This window comes from Papio anubis, chromosome 11 (genome assembly GCF_008728515.1).
Source record: "Papio anubis isolate 15944 chromosome 11, Panubis1.0, whole genome shotgun sequence".
Lineage (NCBI taxonomy): Eukaryota > Metazoa > Chordata > Mammalia > Primates > Cercopithecidae > Papio > Papio anubis.
In genome coordinates, this window is record NC_044986.1 from 100,111,297 (window position 1) to 100,131,672 (window position 20,376).

General features: G+C 36.2%; 1 protein-coding gene across 10 annotated transcripts in view; it reads right to left on the reverse strand.

Annotated features, from left to right (window-relative positions):
- Nucleotides 1-20,376, reverse strand: part of MYO3A (myosin IIIA) — a 262,251-nt gene that overhangs the window by 128,474 nt on the left and 113,401 nt on the right. For 9 of the 10 annotated variants that reach the window (XR_004177076.1, XM_031652455.1, XM_031652451.1 and 6 more), the window contains 4 exons: nucleotides 8,857-8,956; nucleotides 6,990-7,106; nucleotides 5,655-5,759; nucleotides 5,468-5,551 (listed from right to left, as the gene is read on the reverse strand). Coding sequence is in view for 9 of the 10 variants with exons in the window: in XM_031652455.1 (XP_031508315.1) it covers nucleotides 5,468-5,551; nucleotides 5,655-5,759; nucleotides 6,990-7,106; nucleotides 8,857-8,956 (406 nt within the window). In the remaining variant the exon portion in view is untranslated. The remainder of the gene's footprint in view (nucleotides 1-5,467; nucleotides 5,552-5,654; nucleotides 5,760-6,989; nucleotides 7,107-8,856; nucleotides 8,957-20,376) is intronic. The other variant, XM_031652454.1, reaches the window with a different exon arrangement.

The following is a 20,376-nucleotide window of genomic DNA, read 5'->3' on the forward strand; positions in this document are numbered from 1 at the left end:
GAGTGGATAAAGAAACTGTGGTATGGGCATGTGTGTGTGTATATACATATATATGTACATATATACACATATATAGATGATGGAATACTACGCAGCCATAAAAAGGAATGAATTAAAAGCATTTGCAGTGAGTTGGATGAGATTGGAGACTATTATTCTAAGTGAAGTAACTCAGTAGATGAAAGATTTCAAATATGGTGCAGCGTATACTGCTTGGGTGATGGATGTACCAAAATCTCACAAATCACTACTAAAGAGCTTAGCCATGTAACCAAATGCCACCTGTACCCGAATAACTATGGAAATTTTTTTAAAATAAATACATAAATAAAAATTTAAAAAGAAAACAAAATCCAAAAAATTTGTATGAAATCATAAAAAACCTCAACTAGCCAAAATAATTCTGAGGAAGAAAAATTTGGAGACATCATTACTTCCTGATTTAAAACTATATGACAAAGTTATAGTAATAAAAGCTGTATGGTACCAGCATAAAAACAGGCACATAGACTAGTGGAATAGAAAAGAGAGCCCCAAAATAAACCCAAACATTTATGGTCAACCCATTTTTGACAGGGGCACTAAGATGATATCATAAAGAAAGGATAGTTTTTCAATAAATGGTGCTGAGAAAACTGGATTTACACATGCAAAATAATGAAATTTGATCCTTATCTTACACCATACAGAAAAAATCATCTCAAAATGGATGAAAGATTAAATATCAGACTAGAAACTATAAAATTCCTAGAAGAGAATATAGAGGAAAAGCTCCTGAACATTGGCATTGGCAATGATTTTTTGAATATCACATCAAATGCCCATGCAAAAAAAGCAAAGAAAAAAATAAGACTATGTCAAAGTCAAAAGCTTCTGCATAGCAAAGGAAACAATCACCAAAATGAAATGGCAGCCTGTGGATTAGGAAAAAGTACTTGCAAACCATATATTATATGTTATATTATATATAACATTATTACATATATAATTATACATAATATATATTATATATATGAAAAATATGAAGTATATAAAAACTTCAACACTAAAAAGTGTGACACTGGTGCATGAATACACAATAAGGCCAAAGGAGCAGAATAGAAAATCAGAAGTAGATCAAACTGCACGAGGATATTTAGTATAGTATAAGTGTGGCATCTCAAATTTATGGAAAGAATGGGTTTTTAATAAGTGGTGTTGGGATAAATGAATAGCTGTATGACAAAAAGATACAATTTGATCCATTCATGGCAGTATAAATCAGAATAAATTCCAAATGCATAAGAAAAAAAGTGAATTAAATTCAATTAAGCAGTTGTTTTGAACTATGCAGCCTCAATATTTTACAGACAGATTAGGTTTAACCTTGAACCTATTGGTGTTTTGTAAAGCAAGATTCCTCACAGAATTGGCAAAAATTTTAACATGGCAAATTATAACTATGTAGATCGTAATAAAAATTTTTACAGGCATAAATTGTAAACAATGTTTTTTTTCTTTTTTGGCCATTAGCATCATTAAAGTACAATTTTATCTTATTGTAAGATCTTTACCTGGAAAATCAAAGTGTCTATCCTCAACTTCCTTTTTTAAAAAAAATTAAGGTATAATTTACATACAGTAAGAGTCATCCTTTATACTGTACAGTGCTGAGAGTTTTTACATGTGCCATCATGTTACCCCCATCACAGTCTACATATAAGATAATTCCTTCACCACCCCAAATTGTCTTGTGACTCTTTGCAGTCAATCCCTCTCTCCACCCCCATTTCCTGATAATCACTGATCTGTTTCTGTCTGTACTGTTTTAAATTTGCAAGAATGGCATGTAAACTGAATCACACATTATGCAGTCTTTTGATTCTAGCTTCTTCACTTGCATAATGCATTTGAGCTTCATCCAAAACAATTTTTTTTTTTTTTTTTTGAGATGGAATCTTGCACTGTCGCCTAGGCTGGAGTGCAGTGGTGTGATCTCAGCTCACTGCAACTTCCACCTCCCAGGTTCAAGTAATTCTGCCTGCCTCAGCCTCCCGAATAGCTGGAATTACAGGCACCTGCCACCATGCCCAGCTAATTTTTGTATTTTTAGTAGAGATGGGGTTTCACCATATTGTCCAGGCTGGTCTTGAACTCCTGACTCAGGTGATCCACCTACCTCAGCCTCCCAAAGTGCTGGGATTACAGGCATGAGCCACCGTGCCTGACTTGCATAATGCTTCTTCTACTTGCATAATACATTTGAGCTTCATCCAAAAACAATTTTTTTTTTTTTTGAGACGGAGTCTCGCACTGTTGCCCAGGCTGGAGTGCAGTGGCATGATTTTGGCTCACTGCAAGCTCCGCCTCCCAGATTCACACCATTCACATCTCCCAGGTTCATGCCATTCTCTGCCTCAGTCTCCCAAGTAGCTGGGATTACAGGCACCTGCCACCACGCCCGGCTAATTTTTTGTATTTTTAGTAGAGACGGGGTTTCACCATGTTAGCAGGATGGTCTTGATCTCCTGACCTCTTGATCTGCCTGCCTCGGCCTCCCAAAGTGCTGGGACTACAGGCGTGAGCCACAGCACCTGGCCTCATCCAACAATAATTTAATGGAATTCATTATTGCTTGTATCAATGTTTGTTCTTTTTCTTTTTTTGAGACAGGGTCTTGCTCTGTCACCCAGGCTGGAGTGCGGTGGTGCCACCATAGCTCACTGCAGCCTCGACCTCCATAGTTCAAACAATCCTTCCACTTCAGCTTCCCAAGTAGCTGGGACTGTAGGCATGTGCAATCATGCCTGGCTAAGTTCTAAATTTTTTCATAGAGGTCTTGCTATGTTGCCCAGGCTGGTCTTGAACTCCTGGACTCAATGTTTATTTCTTTTTATTGCTGAGTAATATTTCACTGTATTAATATACTATAGTTTGTTTATTCCACTTTCTGGAGTTTGTAAATAAAGTCTCTATAAATCTTTGTCTATAGGTTTCTGTAAAGGTTTTCATAGTCTATACAGAAAGGCACATAGCACAGATAAACACATAGCAGTAGAACTGCTGGGTTGTATGGTAAGTGTAGCTTATAAGAAACATCAGAACTGTTTTCCAAAGTGGCTGTACCACTTTGCATTCTCACCAGAAATACAGTTGCTCCATATGAAGCCCAATAGTCCCATAGATTCTTTTCTTTAAATAAACATGGAAAATTGACCCTTCTGGTCTTGGAGCTTGAACTTTACAATTTGTTTTATCTGATTTCCCTCCTGAGGAAACCACCTTCAGGCCTCTCAAAAGAAAGTATCAAAGAACTGAAACTCCATAGATCACCACATCCAGACAATAAGATGCAGACCCCTCATTCATCATTATTGCTTCCTTGTCTCTCCCTAGTTTCTGTGTTCTTATACATTCTTACATGTCTTCCCTGTTATGTAAACCCCTAGTTTTAATTGAGCAAAGAGATAGATTTGAGACAGCTCCCATTTCCCGGGTGCAACACCTGATTAAAGCCTACTTCTTTGGCAATACTCATCATCTCAGTCATTGGCTTTCTGCGCAGCAAGTAGCAGGACCTAGACCAAACCCCTGGTGTTTCAGTAACACATGTTGATATCATTTGGCTCTATGTCTCCACCAAAATCTCATCTTGATTTGTAATCCCCACATGTCTAGGGAAGGACCTGTAATCCCCACATGTCAAGGGAGGGAGGTGATTGGATTATGGGGCAGTTTCCCCCATGCTGTTCTCGTGATAGTGAGTGAATTCTCACAAGATCTGATGGTTTCATAAGTGTTGGGCAAGTTCCTCCTTCTCTCACTCTTCTCTCTCCTGCTGCCATGTGAAGAGGGTCCTTGTTTCCCCTTCACCTTCTGCCATGATTGTAAGTTTCCTGAGGCCTCCCAGTCATGCAAAACGGTGAGTCAATTAAACCTCTTTCCTTTATAAATTACCCAGTCTCAGAAAGTTCTTTATAGCAGTGTGAGAATGGAGTAATACACATATCTCTGTCAGTATTTGGTACTGTTAGACTAGAAAAAGCTAGCCATTTCAGTCATTTTAATAGTTTTGTAATAGTGTTTTCTTGTGGTTTTAACTTGCATTCCCAAATGATACTGATGTTGAGCAACTTTTCATTTGTTTATGTACCATACATAATTATCTTTGGTGAAGTGACTGTTCAAACATTATGTTTGTTTTTAAATTGTCATTTCATTTCTTATTGAGTTTTATTAGTTTTTTTTTCATATAGTCTAGATTCAAGTCCTTTATTAGTTGTGTGCCTTGCAAATATTTTCTCTGAGTCTGTGGGTTGTGTTTTCATTTTTGTAACAGTGTCATCAGAGAACAGACATTCTTAATTTTGACAAAATCAAATTTTTCCATTTATAAATTATGCATTTTGAGTTGAATCTAAGAACTCTTTCACCTAACTCAACATCACAAAAACTTTTCCTATGTTTTCCTGTAGTAATTTTATGGCTTTTGGTTTTATGTTTAGATCTATGATGCATTTTGAGTTAAAAATTTGTATAACATGTGAGTATAGATTGATGTTAATTTTTTTGTATGGGACTATCCAATTATTTCAACACCATTTGTTGAAAAGACCACCTTTCTTAATTAACGAATTTTACACCTTTGTCAAAAATCAATAAACCATATACGAGTAGCCTCTCTATTCTGTTTAATGACACACTGTCTTGACTATTGCAGCTTTACAGCGAGTCTGGAAATAAGGTAGTATGAATCCTCCAACTTTGCTCTTTCTCAAGATTGTTTGGTTATTCTAGTTCCCTTGCCTTTCATTATATATTTTGGAGTCACCTTGTCAATTCCCACCAAAAAAAAAAAAAAAAAAAATCCTGATTGGATTTTTATCATAACTGCATTATATCTACAGATCAATTTGTGGAAGACTGACATCTTAATAATATTGAGTCATTTAATCCATGATCATGATACACCTCTTCGTTTATTTAGGTCTTTTATTTCTTTTAACTCTTTCAGTTTTCAGCATACAAATCTTGCATGTATATAATAATATTTAGATCTACATAGGTCATGATTTTTTTATTTTATTGTTAATGGCACTTTTAAGATTCAATTTGTAATGGACCATTGCTAGTATACACATATAGTATGTAAATACAACTGATTTTTGTATGTTGACTGTCTTTTAACCTGCTAGCAACAAAAGGAGAAAAAGTAAAGAAAGCATTCAATAAATGCACTGGGACTAAAAAGAATGAAAATCACATTTATAAGCTTTGCTAATAAGTGTGCTAAAAGTTAGAAAATCCTCAAAACAGAGTACATGCTTTTCATATTGCTCATTATTTTAAACTCTCAAAGGATAACAACTGTATTTTAAAATTTCTGTACATTATTAAATGTGAGATACTAGAGAATATTAATGAGTTATATTAAGTTCTGAAATTCAATAAATATTTCTGATGGGACAGAGAAAAAAATGAATTATACCTTTCCAAGCACTGTCAGCTGCTGAACTAAAAGATGAGCACTTTCTGTCTTTCCAGCACCACTTTCTCCAGAAATAACAATGCACTACACATAGAAAAGAAAACTGTGAGAAGACCTTATCCTCAAAATTCAGGTGACATTTAAGTAACTATGAGGTAAATTTCTAAGAATGGGAGACTCTTCTTACCTGATCTGAATTATATGTTATCATAGATTGATATCCTAAGTCAGCCATTGCAAAAATGTGAGGAGGACTGGCAGTTCTCTTTGATCCAATATATAGTTTGGAATGCTAAGGGTTAAAAAGAATACATTTGTAGGGCTTTTTGTTTTTTTGTTTTTAAGTCCTGAATTATTTACAAATATAGCTCCAATTTTTAAAGCAAAGTATAAATAAAAATGCCATTTTATACCACCAAAACATTATTACATACATGTTACACACATATTACACATATATCTAAATGTATAACTATGTAAAATAAAAGCCTGACACAAAACAGCCCAGAAATATGATATGACACAAAATAATTTAAAAGATTCTGCATTGTACTTCCAAAGCAGAATGTAAGGTTTCAAAATTCCATTATTTACTTAAGTGAAAGCATTCATTAAAAATAAGACGATCAGGTTTCAGTTTGTTAACTGCTCCTTGGATATAATAATGTCTCACATATGACCACCATTTTTTTCCTTTCACATCATTTAACATACATTCTCTCATTTGATTTGTCCATGATCACACAGTGAATTGATAGTAGGATTGCACTAAAACCCGAATCTTCTGAAACATAGGTCAGGGCTCATAAATTTACTGTTATTCCTATAAATTTTAGGATGGTAAAAGATGACAGAGATATGTACTTTTCACACACAAAAATAACTATTAGGAACAGTATTAAATAATTTTCTGGAGTACACAAATAGCCAGAAGAGAATGAGTCCAATTAAAAATGAAAAACAACCTTGTTTAATTCCAGAATAGTATTCTATATTTAAGCCATTAGGGGTTGAATAGTTGATAATTATATATTCATATTCATAAAACATGTGTGTGATATTAATGAAGCCAATAATACATCAAAAGGCATTTTTAACTCATAGTCACAATTTTTGTAGCCATTAAGTATGTATTATCTACATAAACAATGTAATTATACTTTTGACGCTCCCATACTCGGTTCAGTGGCAGACATACATTAAGTACATACCTTTTAAAGCAGACTTAAGTATATGCTTTTAAAGGCATCTGTTTAGTGACACAATGTTTAATGTAGATCCGTTACCAGTAACTGAATGTAATAAACACTCTGGCACACACATTTGGAGAAAGGAAGACCACAAACTGCACCCAGATTGACTCCATCTTCTACTTTTCCTAGTTCTATGTTTTAATAACAATTATATAACTGTTTATTCAAAATAGTGGATAAAATTTTTCTGGCATTCATTTAAATTAATTTAAGTATCTGAATGTATAATTATGTGTATGAAGTAAAAGAATGCACCCCATATGACATACCTTTGTGGAGTAAAGATCCAGACTCTGAAAAGGGTTAAGAGCAATGAGTATGTCTCCCACATAGATATAGATCTGATCTCTGGAATAACACTTCTCAAGTTGCTCTGAGACTGTATTCTGCAATAAAATAAAATAATTTCTCCTTCTTAAAAATTATTTGTGGTCAACTACAACTTAAAAAGTAAACAATAATAAACAGAACATCTGGAATCTGGACCAAGGATTAGAAAAATAGACACATTGATAGTAAAAAATATATAACATCAGGTTTGCAACTACTCATTCACTTGACAGGCATTTCTTTTGGTTTTGGGATGGTGGATGTCATTGTTACCTGCATTTTCCAGAGGACATATTATATGTCACAGGAATTTTAAATATATAATGCTTTCAAGAAAAGAAGTAATAGCAGTAAGTGACGTAAAGATTAACAATGAAGTAAAGAGAAAAGGGAAGGGAAGATGGAGTGAACATGATTTAATTTCAAATCAAGGTGATCCAGTGGCTTTATGGAATGTCCTAGTCCTTTTTTTTTTCTTTTTTTTTTTTCAGACTTTTGGCTTTATGAAGTACTGTGAAAAATTTTTAAACGTAATTTTCATAGTTGATAAGTCATTTGAGTAAATGAACTGGGGTTGATAATGTCGAAAACCACCATTTATAGTACATGACACAAGAGAGGAGCAAAATATCTTAGGTTCAAAAAGAAACTAAAAATAAAACATAGACAATAGAAACAAATCTACCATTTAATATATTAATATAGTGAAAACTTCTTTGCAATCCACAAGCCTAGGAATTCACATTATTAAAAAATTTTATATGTAAGAATTCAGAAAGGTGTCTGCAGTCTCTGACTTGCCAACATGATTTGATTTCAAGATGTTTGATGATCTTGAGATTATTCTGAGGAAGTACTTGAGTTGTTTATGCAACCCTAAATTTACCAAATGACTACCTCTATTCAGAACTTAGCTCTTGATTGGTACATTTCTGAGTCAAATGCTCAGGCATGTATCAGCAGTGTAAAAAAAATAAAAAAGGTGTTCATCAGGCAGGACAGAAGTCCTAAAAAGAGGGCATTTATTTCTCTAATGATCTGACTACGTGGAATAAAGAACTGTGGAATAAAGAAGGGTGAGGGGAAAGGAGGCTGAGACTAGAATTTAATAGCTTGGATCTGTACCTTCACAAAAAATGTTTGAAATACCTCTGAGATAATTAGGATAAGGAGTTCCAAGCAGAATTCAATACCCCTGAAAGATAAGCTGTGTGAAACAAGGGTTTTGTGATCCCATGAGGAAGAACACCGACCATGGTAACAGACAGGCTGTTGAGGTATTCGGAGTTTCTGGTACAGCCACTGAGAGCTGAAACAAGAGAGGAAAAAGGGGGAGGCCACCACATGGTGGTTACAGTGGGCTGACTGCTCTTTGAATACAATAAATCATATCTTTGAGACTCCCACAAATAATGAAAAAGAAGGAAGATCTGTGGCCTAACAACTTATACTGCGAGGACTTCACCCCTGACAGTTGAGCATCAGAAAAAAATGAACACTAGGCTGGAAAGATCTGTAAATTTGAGTTATATAGATTAAAACTGAAGATAAGAGAAATAATAGGAAGCTAAGAGACAAAGAAAGCATGAGACTTACAGATGGAAGACATGGGCAGAGTGAGTGTTAAGACTCTTAATAACCATCATAATCTATATATTCCTTCCCCTTCTACCAATACTTGTGTTTTCTATAAATTAACAAAACATCTGCAATGTCTAAGTTTAATTCAACTGAAATTCTTACTTCATCCAAACTTCTAGGGTTGCTAAATCATTTACATCCTTCAGATTGGATATTAGTTCTTACCTCATCCAAAACTTCTAGGGTTGCTAAATCATCTACATCCTTCAGATTGGATATTAGAGACCAGTTGAAGTTCCCTTTCTTGGTGTAAATACGTTCATGTCTGTGGAGAAAAATGCTTTCTGATATAAGAACTGATTACTGATCATAGTAGAAGTAAGTTTTAGATACATATGACACTGAAAATCCTCTGTGAATCTGTTTATTAAATTCAATGATAACATACCAGAAAATATCCTAATATATTTGATCTTTACTGTTTGTTTACTCCTTTCCATTGGAAAAAATGCAAATTACAGAATTTACTTCATGGATGATCAATAGTACATAATTTCCTTTAAGAACTATCTTTATATGATTTGTTTTAAAGCTTCCTCTAAATTTCTGTGTGATCGAATCTGTTACAAGGTGATGAGTCTGAAGGGTTTGAATTCATTACATTCCTAATTTTGTTGGAGGTGGTGTTAGGCCACTGGTGGTCAAGGTATGGTCATTTTTAATTATTATTCAGCAAAATTTAACAGGAATACAAAATAAATCACATTACAAGTTTTCAGAAGGTTAGATGTGTGTAAAAATAGATTTCATGTACCAAAAAGTTTATTTTCAAAGTAAAACATTTCAACAAGTTTCAAAAACAGCATAAAGATCTTGATTTAACACAAAGGCTGAAGAAATTGCTGAGAGAAACACAATGGTTTATTTAAACTTTTCTGGACATCCATTTTATTTTGAGGATAATTGTATTTCTGGTATCTATTTTTGGATATACTCGTAAGTATCTGGATTTGCCCCTTGGTAGAAGGGGAAGGAATATATAGATTATGAGGGTTATTAAGAATCTTAACACTCACTCAGAAAACATTAATGGTTTCTTATTGCTTAGAAATTTAAGCCTATTAATAAACTGCCCCATCCCCTATCTAAGCCGACTACTCCTTTTGTTTACTATAATAGCTTCTGTCCTCTCTCATTTAGGGAAGGACATCATTCCCACTGCTTTTTCTCTCATTCCTACATCATTGAATTTTCTGTTATATCACCCATCCCACAAACAACAACAAACTGCCCTCCCCTGACTTCCAGTTTCCTCCATCTGCTGTTCTATTTCTTTGCTTTATAGTAAAAATCCTCAAAAGAATTATGTATACTTTTTTTTTTTTTGGAGATGAGTCTTGCTCTGTCACCCAGGCTGGAACGCAGTGGCGCGATCTCGGCTCACTGCAACCTCTACCTCCCAGGTTCATGGGATTCTCCTGCCTCAGCTTCCTGAGCGGCTGGGATTACAGGCGTGGCCACCAAGCTCAGCTAATTTTTATTGTATTTTTAGTAGAGACGGGGTTTCACCATGTGGGCCAGGCTGGTCTTGAACTCCTGACTTCAAGTGATCCGCCCACCTTGGCCTCCCAGTGTGCTTGGATTATAGGCGTGAGCCACCGCGCCTGGCTTATACTTAGTTTCTTCAGGCTTTCATCTTGACACTCTATGGAAGCAGCTTTTGTTAATGGTCAATTTTAAGTCCTCATTTTACCTAATCTACCAGGAGCATTTAACAAAGGCTTTCTTGAATACCTTTGCCTTGGTCTCCTGTAAGTCTCTCTTGATTCTCTTCCTTATCTCACTGGCATCTCTGTCTGAGTATCTTTTTCTGTTTTTTCCTTATCTTTCTGTTACATTGTGGGGGTCTCCCAAGTTTCAGTTCTTGAAGTTGTCTTCTCTACATTCACTTCCTTATTTCATAGCCTTACATACCACTCATTCACTGATAACTACTAGCTCCAGACTTCTGCATATAAATGCTTATGTGATAATTCACTTGCAGAGACAGACACATCCAAAACCACGCTCCTAAATACTCTGCCTCCAAACCTACTCCTTCTCTGTGATTCTTTATCTCAGTCAATGGTGACTCCTTTCTTCTGATTGCTCAGGATGTTAGAGACATTGTTGGCTCTTCTGTTTCTCACACCCCTCATGCAATCTGTATACAAATTCCATCGCCTCTATCATCAAATTCTAACTAGGGCTAGACATTTCTCCCCACCACCCCCCACTGTATTTCTTCTCACTGCTGTAACAGCCACCCAAGAGATTTCCCTGCTGCCACCTTTACCTTCTGACACTCTTCCCAACACTGCAGCCAGAGTGATCTTCAAGAAAATAAGTCACGTCATGTCACTACTCTGCTCAAAGTTCCTGATCTTCCCATTATTACTCAAAGGAATATCCAACGCCGTACCATGGCCTACGAGGCCTATATGATTTGTGCATCTGTGCCTCCCTCAACACCCCTATTATTTCTCTAACATTATCTGTTTCTAATATCCCTCCTACTCAATTCTTTCCAACCTCATTGGCTTCCTTACTGTTTTCTGAATGCGTTAAGCATGCTTCTACCTCACAGCCTTGGTACTTGCTGTTCCCTCTGAGTGGAATGCCATTTTCTTTGATACCTGTAAAGCTCTTTCTTGCTTCCTATGGGCTTCTTTCAATATTACATTAATCAGAGTCTTTTCCTGGTGAGCCCTTGTGAATTAGTGGCTTCTCTCCAGAACTTCTCATCACCCTTTTCCTGCTCTATTTTTAGCCACTGGCTTCTCCGCCAGTTCTCCTCATCACCTCTCACATTCTACCTTGTCCTCTTTCATCTCCTATTAGATTGTAATTAATATAATACCAATCTAGATTTTATTGTAATAGTAAGACAGAGTACCTGTATTGTTCACTGCTGTATCCCCAGCAGCTGTAACAGTGCCTGGCATGCAGTAGGCCCTCAATAAATATTTGTTCAATGACTCATCACATGAAACTCATTCAAGGCCTTCCATAACATTACACAATCTGTCTTTCCAGTGTGTTTGCCAGAAAGTACACTTTTACACTTTAGCTTAACTGGACTTGTTTCTGTTTCTTAAACTATACATCCCTGTGCTTTTTTCACCTGTCATTTTGTTTCTGTTATTTCCTCCTCAGCCCCATCTGTATGATAAAACCTTATTCACTTTTCACAAACCACCTTAAATGTCACCTCTTTTACACTCCTCAGCACAATTCTATACATCCTTTAGGACAGATATCTTAGTTAAATGTCATTTCAGTCATTCATTTGTGTGCTGGCCTTATACCCTTTACTAGATTGTAAATTTCTTAGGATAGGAATATCTTTTCAACATATGGTGCTGGAACAATTGGACATTCACGTGCAAAAAAAGTGACTCAAGACACTGACCTTTAAGCTTTTACAAATATTAACTCAAAATAAATCACAGATCTAAATGTAAAATGTAAAACTATAAAACTCCAGAAGATAACATAGGAAAAAATCTAGATACCCTTGGGTTTGGAAATAAGTTTTTATATGCAACACCAACAATGCCATCCATGAAAAAAAAATTGATAAATTGGGCTTCACTAAAATTATAAACATCTACACTGTGCAAGTTTATTTTAATAAAAAATGAAAACAAAAAATTCTCTCCAATCATACTTCTTTGGACTGTGCTATTTTCCTGCCAGGACACTGACTAATAGATCCAGTCACTCATTGACTTCTCTTCAACTCGAATGTTGCAGATTTCTGGTCGCAGATCTCACACATGAAAGATTAGAGTTTTCCCTCCACTGGACCCTGAAGTTACTCATTAATTATTTACCCCTCCACAGGAGACTTCCTAGCTCATTTTAGATAGCAGTGGTCCAAAAATGTCTATCTTTCAAGCTTCCAATATCTATTTTCCCTCTTCTTCAAATGGAAGCTAATACAAACTCACTCCAGTTCCTTCCCTTTTATCTCAAAATGATAGTATATTTTCACCTATCTTCTCATACTCCCTTACCCCCATACACACTTCTTTTTCACTTTCCAGGGTAGAAGTGCCACCTTTCTTTTCCAGGGTTAACCCTTTCCACCTGTCTCTCGATTTTATTTCCTGTGTAGCTTGCTGTATCATGCCATCAGAAGCTTCCTTTCCACAGATCCACATTCTTAGTTGATCACGTCTTCCATCATCCCAAGGTGTAGTACAATCCTCAATTTGCTGCTTTCTTGTTAAGAAAATAAAAACCAAGCCACAGATTGGGAGAAACTATTTGCAAATCATGTTTCTGATATTTAAAAAAATGTATCTAACGACAGAAATAGTGTCTTATAGCTATTTGCAACTCTTAATTAGATTCCTCCATTTTTTTTTTTTTTGAGACGGTGTCTCGCTCTGTCTTCAGGCCAGAGTGCAATGGCGCAATCTCGACTCACTGCAACCTCTGCCTCCCAGGTTCAAGCGATTCTCCTGCCTCAGCCTCCTAAGTAGCTGAGAGTACAGGCATGCTTCCACACCCGGCTAATTTTTGTACTTTTAGTAGAGACGGGGTTTCACCATGTTAGCCAGGATGGTCTCGATCTCCTGACTTCGTGATCCGCCCATCTTGGCTTCCCAAAGTGCTAGGATTACAAGATTCCTCCATAATTTTTATACCACTTAAAAAATTATGCACTTGTGTGGATAATTTAGTTAATATATGAAGTCCTTACTAGATGTAAGCATCAAGATCTGCAAAACTATGCCTTTAGTTTCTTGTTGTATCCCAAGAATAAGGATATTGTTTAGATTAGTGTAGTTTCTCGATAAACTTTAGTTGAATGACTAAGTGACTGTATATCCTCCCACAAACTTCTGGCATGGAATTTGCATATAGTTGGTCTCCACATTTGCTGAATTGAACAAGTATCATCTTATTTACTCCTCTATTTTCAAAGAGATTCTTATAAATATAATCATTTTTGATATATTCTTTTTAAGACAAAAGAGGAAGAAATCCAATTATCCATTTAATTGAAGGGCCCTGAATTTTTTGTCTATTTTTTTCTGGAACCTTTTGGCTGCTACAGACTGTTCCTGGAGAACGACGGGGAATGGATGGTGAGGAGGAGAAGGATCAATACTTGGCTGGTTGGTACCCTCACTCTTCTGCTCCTGTGAATTCATCCTCCATGATGTTTTTGGTATTAGCTGTCAAAAACTTAGAAAAGATTTGGCCATTGTGATGATTAAAACAGCCTCAGACAGATCCCTATCTTCTATGGTACAACTTAAAAATGTCTTGGCATGGATTTCATGGACCTTCACAATCTTGCCTTAAACAACCTTTCCAGCATCATTCTCCATCAGCTCTGTACGGAATAGCTCTCAACATACCAAGCATTTTCAAGACTCTGTACTTTGTTCATTCCATTTCTCTACCTGGAATTATTTTCCTTCCATGCTTGGCAAAATTCTACGTATCCTTCAAAGTTAGGCTTAAATTACCCTCTCTGTGAAGACACTGCAGGTCTTTCCAGAGAGAATACACCACTAGTGGAGAAGTTCTCACATTTAATGAAGTCAATACAGGTTCATTGTTCCTGCTAGACCTTGGGAAAGTTGTGCGTAGAAATCAAGTGTTATTCATCATTTTATGCCTTGATACAAAGATGCAAAAAACAAGGTGTCTTGAATCTTCATTACCTTAATTCAATATCCATGTTTGCCTGAAACCAACTGAATGTTTGAGGTTTGCATAGAAAATAGCTTTATATGATTTTTCTTAGTATAATATTGGGCATTTCTTAAAAAGAGTAAGTACATCTACCTTTTCACAAGAACATGTAAATGTTTCCATAATTTTTATACATCAGTGAATAGCTAATCAATGATGACTGCTTATTTTTCTGGTTAACTTTCATGTTTCCAGTATTAAATAAGTTTTAAAATATGCATACATTGATTTGTCAGATTTAGCTACATACCAAGTGCCATATATTAGAATTGTAAGGAAAACACATTTTGATAGTTAAAATAACAAATTTATGGAAAGTGATAGCTGTGAATTTTGAAGGGCATTGGCTTTAGAATCTTCTCGTTATCACTTGCTTTTGTTTGTTTGTTTGTCTGAGATGGAGTCTCACTCTCTCACCCAGGTTGCAGTGCAGTGGCAAGATCTCAGTTCACTGAACCTCCACCTTCCGGGTTCAAGCAATTCTCCTGCCTCAGCCTCCCAAATAGCTGGGATTACAGGCACCCGCCACCATGCCAGGCTAATTTTTGTATTATTTATTTGTTTACTTATTTATTTATTTATTTTTTGAAATGGAGTTTCGCTCCTGTTGCCCAGGCTGGAGTGCAATGGCATGATCTTGGCTCACCACAACCTCTGCCTCCCAGGTTCAAGCGATTCTCCTGCCTCAGCCTCCCAAGTAGCCAGGATTACAGGCATGTGCCACCACAGCTGGCTGATTTTTTGTATTTTTAGTAGAGATGGGGTTTCTCCATGTTGGTTAGGTTGGTCTGGAGCTCCCGACTTCAGGTCATCTTCCCGCCTCGGCCTCCCAAAGTGCTGGGATTACAGGCGTGAGCCACCACGCCCGGCCTAAGTTTTGTATTTTTTGTAGAGCTGAGGTTTCACCATTTTGGCCAGGCTGGTCTCGAACTCCTGACCTCAAGTGATCCATCTGCTGTGGCCTCCCAAAGTGTCATTGTTGTTTTAATAAAAATCTAAGTATGGAATTCAATCCAACTCATATTTATTAAGACCCTGCTATATGCAAGCATTTTCCCAGTAACCCCAAGTGTTGTAGGATTATTATAGGTGGAAAAAAATCCAGGTTGTACAATCAATGAGTTTCAAACTAGTGGGAGATGTAAACACAAATATTTTTAAAAACACAAAATATATGGCAAATGCCAAAATTAAAGTAATACATAAAGTAGAAATAGCAAGGAGGGAAAATTAATTCCATTTTGGAAAAGTGGGTACAGTTCTTAGTAGATTTAGCATTTAATCTTGGTCTTTAAGTAGAAGTAGGATTCCAGTAACCTGAGGAAGAGTATTTGTATGTAGGAGTGGTGACTGATGGGTGAAATAAATTAATATAATTCATCACATCAATAGGCTAAAAGAGAAAAATGACATGATCATATCAATAGATGCAGAGAAAGCATCTGACAAAATTCAACCTCTTTTCATGATAACAACTCTCAATAAATGAGCCACAGGAGGGAGCTTCCTTAACTTCATAAACAACATGTAAAATAGCCTACAGTTACAATACATAATGATGAGAAATTAGAAGCCTTCCTGCTAAGATCAGAAACAAAGCAAGGATGTTCTCTCTCTATACTCCTTTTCATTATCATAGTGGAAGTCATAGCTAATGCAATAAAACCAAAAAGTGACTTAAAAGGTATACTGATAGAGAACAAAGAAATAAAAATGTCTTTGTTCGCAGATGACATGATTGTTTATGTTGAAAATCTAAAAAAGTCAGCATAAAAACCTCCTGAAATGAATAAGCAATTACAGCAAGGTTTTAGGACACAAGATTAATATAAAAAAGTCATTTTTTTCCTATATACCAGAAATGAATAAGTGAAAATGGAAATTAAAAACACAATACCACTTATGTTAGCAACCCCCACTGAAATACATAAGTATAAATCTAACAAAATACATACAAGAAAATTACAAAACTCTGATAAAAGTAATAAAACAAGAACTAAGTAAATGAAGATATATTCTATGTTCATGGATAGGAAGACTCAATATTATCAAGGTGTCAGGTCTTTTCAACCTGCTTTACAGATTCAATGCAATCCCAAGCAAAATCCAAACAAATTATTTTGTGGATACTGGCAAACTGATTCTAAAGTTTATATGGAAAATCAAAAGATCCAGAATAGCCAATTCAATATTGAAGGAGAAAAAGCTGGAGGACTGACACTGTGCAATTTCAAGACTTCCTATAAAGCTACAGTAATCATTCATTGCTGGTGGGAATGAAAAATGGTACAGCCAGTTTGGAAGACAGTTTGACAGTTTCTTATAAAATGAAGCATGCTCTTGCCATACAATTCAGCTACTGTGCTCCTTTCTACCCAAATGAGTAGAAAACCACACAAAAACCTGTACATGGATATTTATAGCAGCTTTTTTCATAATTGCCACAACTGGAAACAACCAAGATGTCCTTCAAGAAGAAGTAGGTAAATAAATTCTGGTACATTCAGACAATAGTGTATTTTCAGTGCTAAATGGCAATGAGTTATCAAGCCATGAAAAAACATGGAAGAAACACAAATGCATATTGCTAAGTGAAAGAACTTAATCTGAAAAAACTACATATTATATGAGTCCAACTTTACTACATTCTGGAAAAGGCAAAACTATGGAGATGGTAAAAAGATCAGTAATTGCCAGCAATTAGAGGACACAGAGAGATGGATAGGCAGAGAACAGAGCATTTTTAGGTCAATGAAACTATTTTGTACAATGCTACAATTGTAATACTTATCATTATACATTTGTCAAAAGCTGTTGAATGTACAACACCAATAGTGAATCTTAATGTAAACTGTGGACTCTGGATGACAGTGATGTGTCAATGTAGGTTCAGTAATTGTAACAAAAGTAACACTGTGGTGTGGGATGTTGATAGTGGAGAAGGCTGTGCTTACATGGGGGAAAGGGACACATGGGAAGTCCCTATGCCTTCCTCTCAATTTTGTTATAAACTTTAAACTGCTCTTAAAAATAAAGCTGATTTTAATAAAAAGCAAAAACAAAAACTCTCTTCAATCACACTTCTTTGGACTGTGCTATTTTTGCTTCCAGGGCACTGACTAATAGATCCAACTAGCCATTGACTTCTTTTCAGCTCCAATGTTGCTTATTTGTAGTCACAAAACTCACACCTGAAAGATTTTAGTTTTCTCTCCACTGGACCCTGAAGTCTACTTATTAATTATTTTACCCATCCAGGGGATGACTTCCTAGCTCATTTTACATAGCAGTTGTCCAAAAATGTCTACCTTTCAAGCTTCCAATATCTATTTTCCTTTTTCTTCAATGGAAACTAAGACAAACTCACTCAGGGTAATTCCCTTCTATCTCAGAATGATAGTATATTTTCATGTATCTTCCCTTCACATCCTCCCAACTTCTCTGTGACTTCCAAGGTGCAAACATCGCCTTTCTTTTCCAGGGTTAACCCTACTAATTTGTCTATTGATTCTTTTTCCTGTGTAACTTACTCTATCATCCTATCAGAAGCTTCCTTTCCACTGGGTCCATATTCTCAGCTGATCAAGCCTTCTACCATTCTAAGTTGTCCTTTCCTCAATTTGCTGCATTTTTCTCAAACTTTTACAATCTCTACTCTTCCTTGTCAACTTTTCAAAGGACAATCTGAATTCACAGAATCCTTCCTTATTTACATTCGCTCCTCAACTCACTAAACTCTGGCATCAGCACTGTTATCAGCCTCTTGAAAGTAAAACGACCTTCTTACCGTCCTATTCAATTGCCCTCTTTAGATTTCATTCTATTCAGTTCTTCTGTGTCCTTTAACTTTATTGATCTACTGTCTTGAAATTCTCTCCTCTGTACCTTTCATGGCATCTGTTTTTGTTTTTTTTTTTCCTCCTGTCCTTCTCACTGTGCCTCACCTCAATTATCTCCACCTCAGTCAATGACACCATCATCTCCTTCATGGATATGGAGAAAATGGAGTTTTGAGAAATTTTAAAGAGATTAAAATGATAAAATTTGGTGATGTATTGGACATAAGAGTTGAAAAAGATGGAGATTTCTGGTGTGTACAATTAAATAGATGATGGTATCTGTCAATGAGATAAATACTAGAGGAGTTTCAGATTTTGTGAGGGAAGATAGTGCTTTGCTTCTGGGCATTTGGAACTTGAACACATTTAGGACATCTGTATTTCTCAGTAATAATGCCCTTCCCTGACCTAGTTTTCTCAGCCTCCAACATCATACACTAAAGCTCTCTACATTCTGTTTATAGCAGATCATCACTGTCTCTGGGACACATGCCCTGCCATTATCCATTTACATGTGCTATAGATATGTTTGGTGTTTTTAAAAAATATTTATGCTCCTTGGCATTCTCTGAGAATCTTGGTTCTGTGGTTTAGTATTTGACATTAACTTTGGAAAATTCTCAGTCATTGTTGCTTAAAATATTTGTTTCTTCCTCTCTTCTCTTGGTATTCCCATCATGTATATATTATACTTTTTTAGTTATTCCACAGTTCTTAGATCTTCTATTCCAGTTTTTCAATCTTTTCTCTCATTGTCTTTCCATTTCAGACATTTCTATTGACATATCTCAGATATTCTTTCCTCCACTGAGTCCAGTCTACTAATGAGACCATTAAGGTTGTTCTTCATTTATCTTACAGTGCTTTTGATTTCTAACATTTCAAATTCCTTCTCAGAATTCCCATCTCTCTACTTATGTTGCCCATCTGTCCTTGCATGTAGTCTACTTCATCCACTAGAGCCTTTATCATATTCATTATGGACTTACAAAAAATTCCTGGTGTGATAATTCAACATACCTACCATATCTAAGCCTGGTTCTCATGCTTGCTCTGTTTCTTCAAACTGTGATTTCTGCCTGTTAGTATGCCTTGTAATTTTTTTTTGAAAGCCAAGACTGGGTAAAAGTAACTCCAATAAATAGGCGTTTATTAATGTGTTGCTAACATGCTACAGGCATAAGGGAGGGGAAGCATTCTATAGTTATATGATTAGGTTTCAACCTTTTAATGCCAGTGACTTTCAACTGTGATCTTCACAAGTGCCTCAGTCTCCTCCTTCTCTACTCCCCTCCTATTCCTTAGGAAGGATAAGAGGAGGGTAAACCATATTAAAAGGAACAGAATGCTCTGGCACATTTTTAAATGGCACTTTTCCCTCTCTCCCTGATGTAAACACAAAGGGATTTTTCTCTGAAATTTACTGTGAGAACCGGACTGATCTGCAGGTAAAACCTACACAAGTATGGAGGCCACCTGTGACTGGAATCTCCTATAGTTTTTAACTGTCAGACTGAGCCTCCAGCAATTCATCAATTACAGTTTAAATTTTCCCACCCCAGTAATTGCTCCCTTGGATGTCTCCAATTGCATGTTTCTGCTCCAATAAGCTGATATTGTCTATAATTTCATACCTGTGGGGAGTGGTTTACCCTGTAACCTTACTTCTGTGATGGATCCAATAAGAGCTGTTGATTTTTCAGTTTGTTCAGCTTTTCACTGGTTAGGATGGAGTGACAACTTCTAACCTCCTTACATGCTGGAGCAGAAACTGGATAAAGAGCCTGTCTTTATGAAGGTATGGGCACTGATAAAGGAAACAAACGAGAGCTAGTGAAGTTTCCTCTGCAGCAACTTTTACTACCCTCGGCCAGAAGCTGCAAGTGGACGAAGTGGTTTCCAAAAGCCAAGAGAGAGCTGTAGCTCTAGGGTTAGCACCACTGGATAGAAGCTGCTGCCTTAGGTAGATCCTGGCCATTGTCACTTCCAATCTGCAGGTGCTTGATTGGTGCAGTGCACCAGGGTCAGCTTTCCAGGGCACACGGCAGAGTGAGGAAGCAGGAAGTAGCCCTATGTATTAGTTTCCCATTGCTGCTGTAACAAGTTTATCACAAATCTTGTGGTATAAAACAATGAGTATTTATTCTCTCAC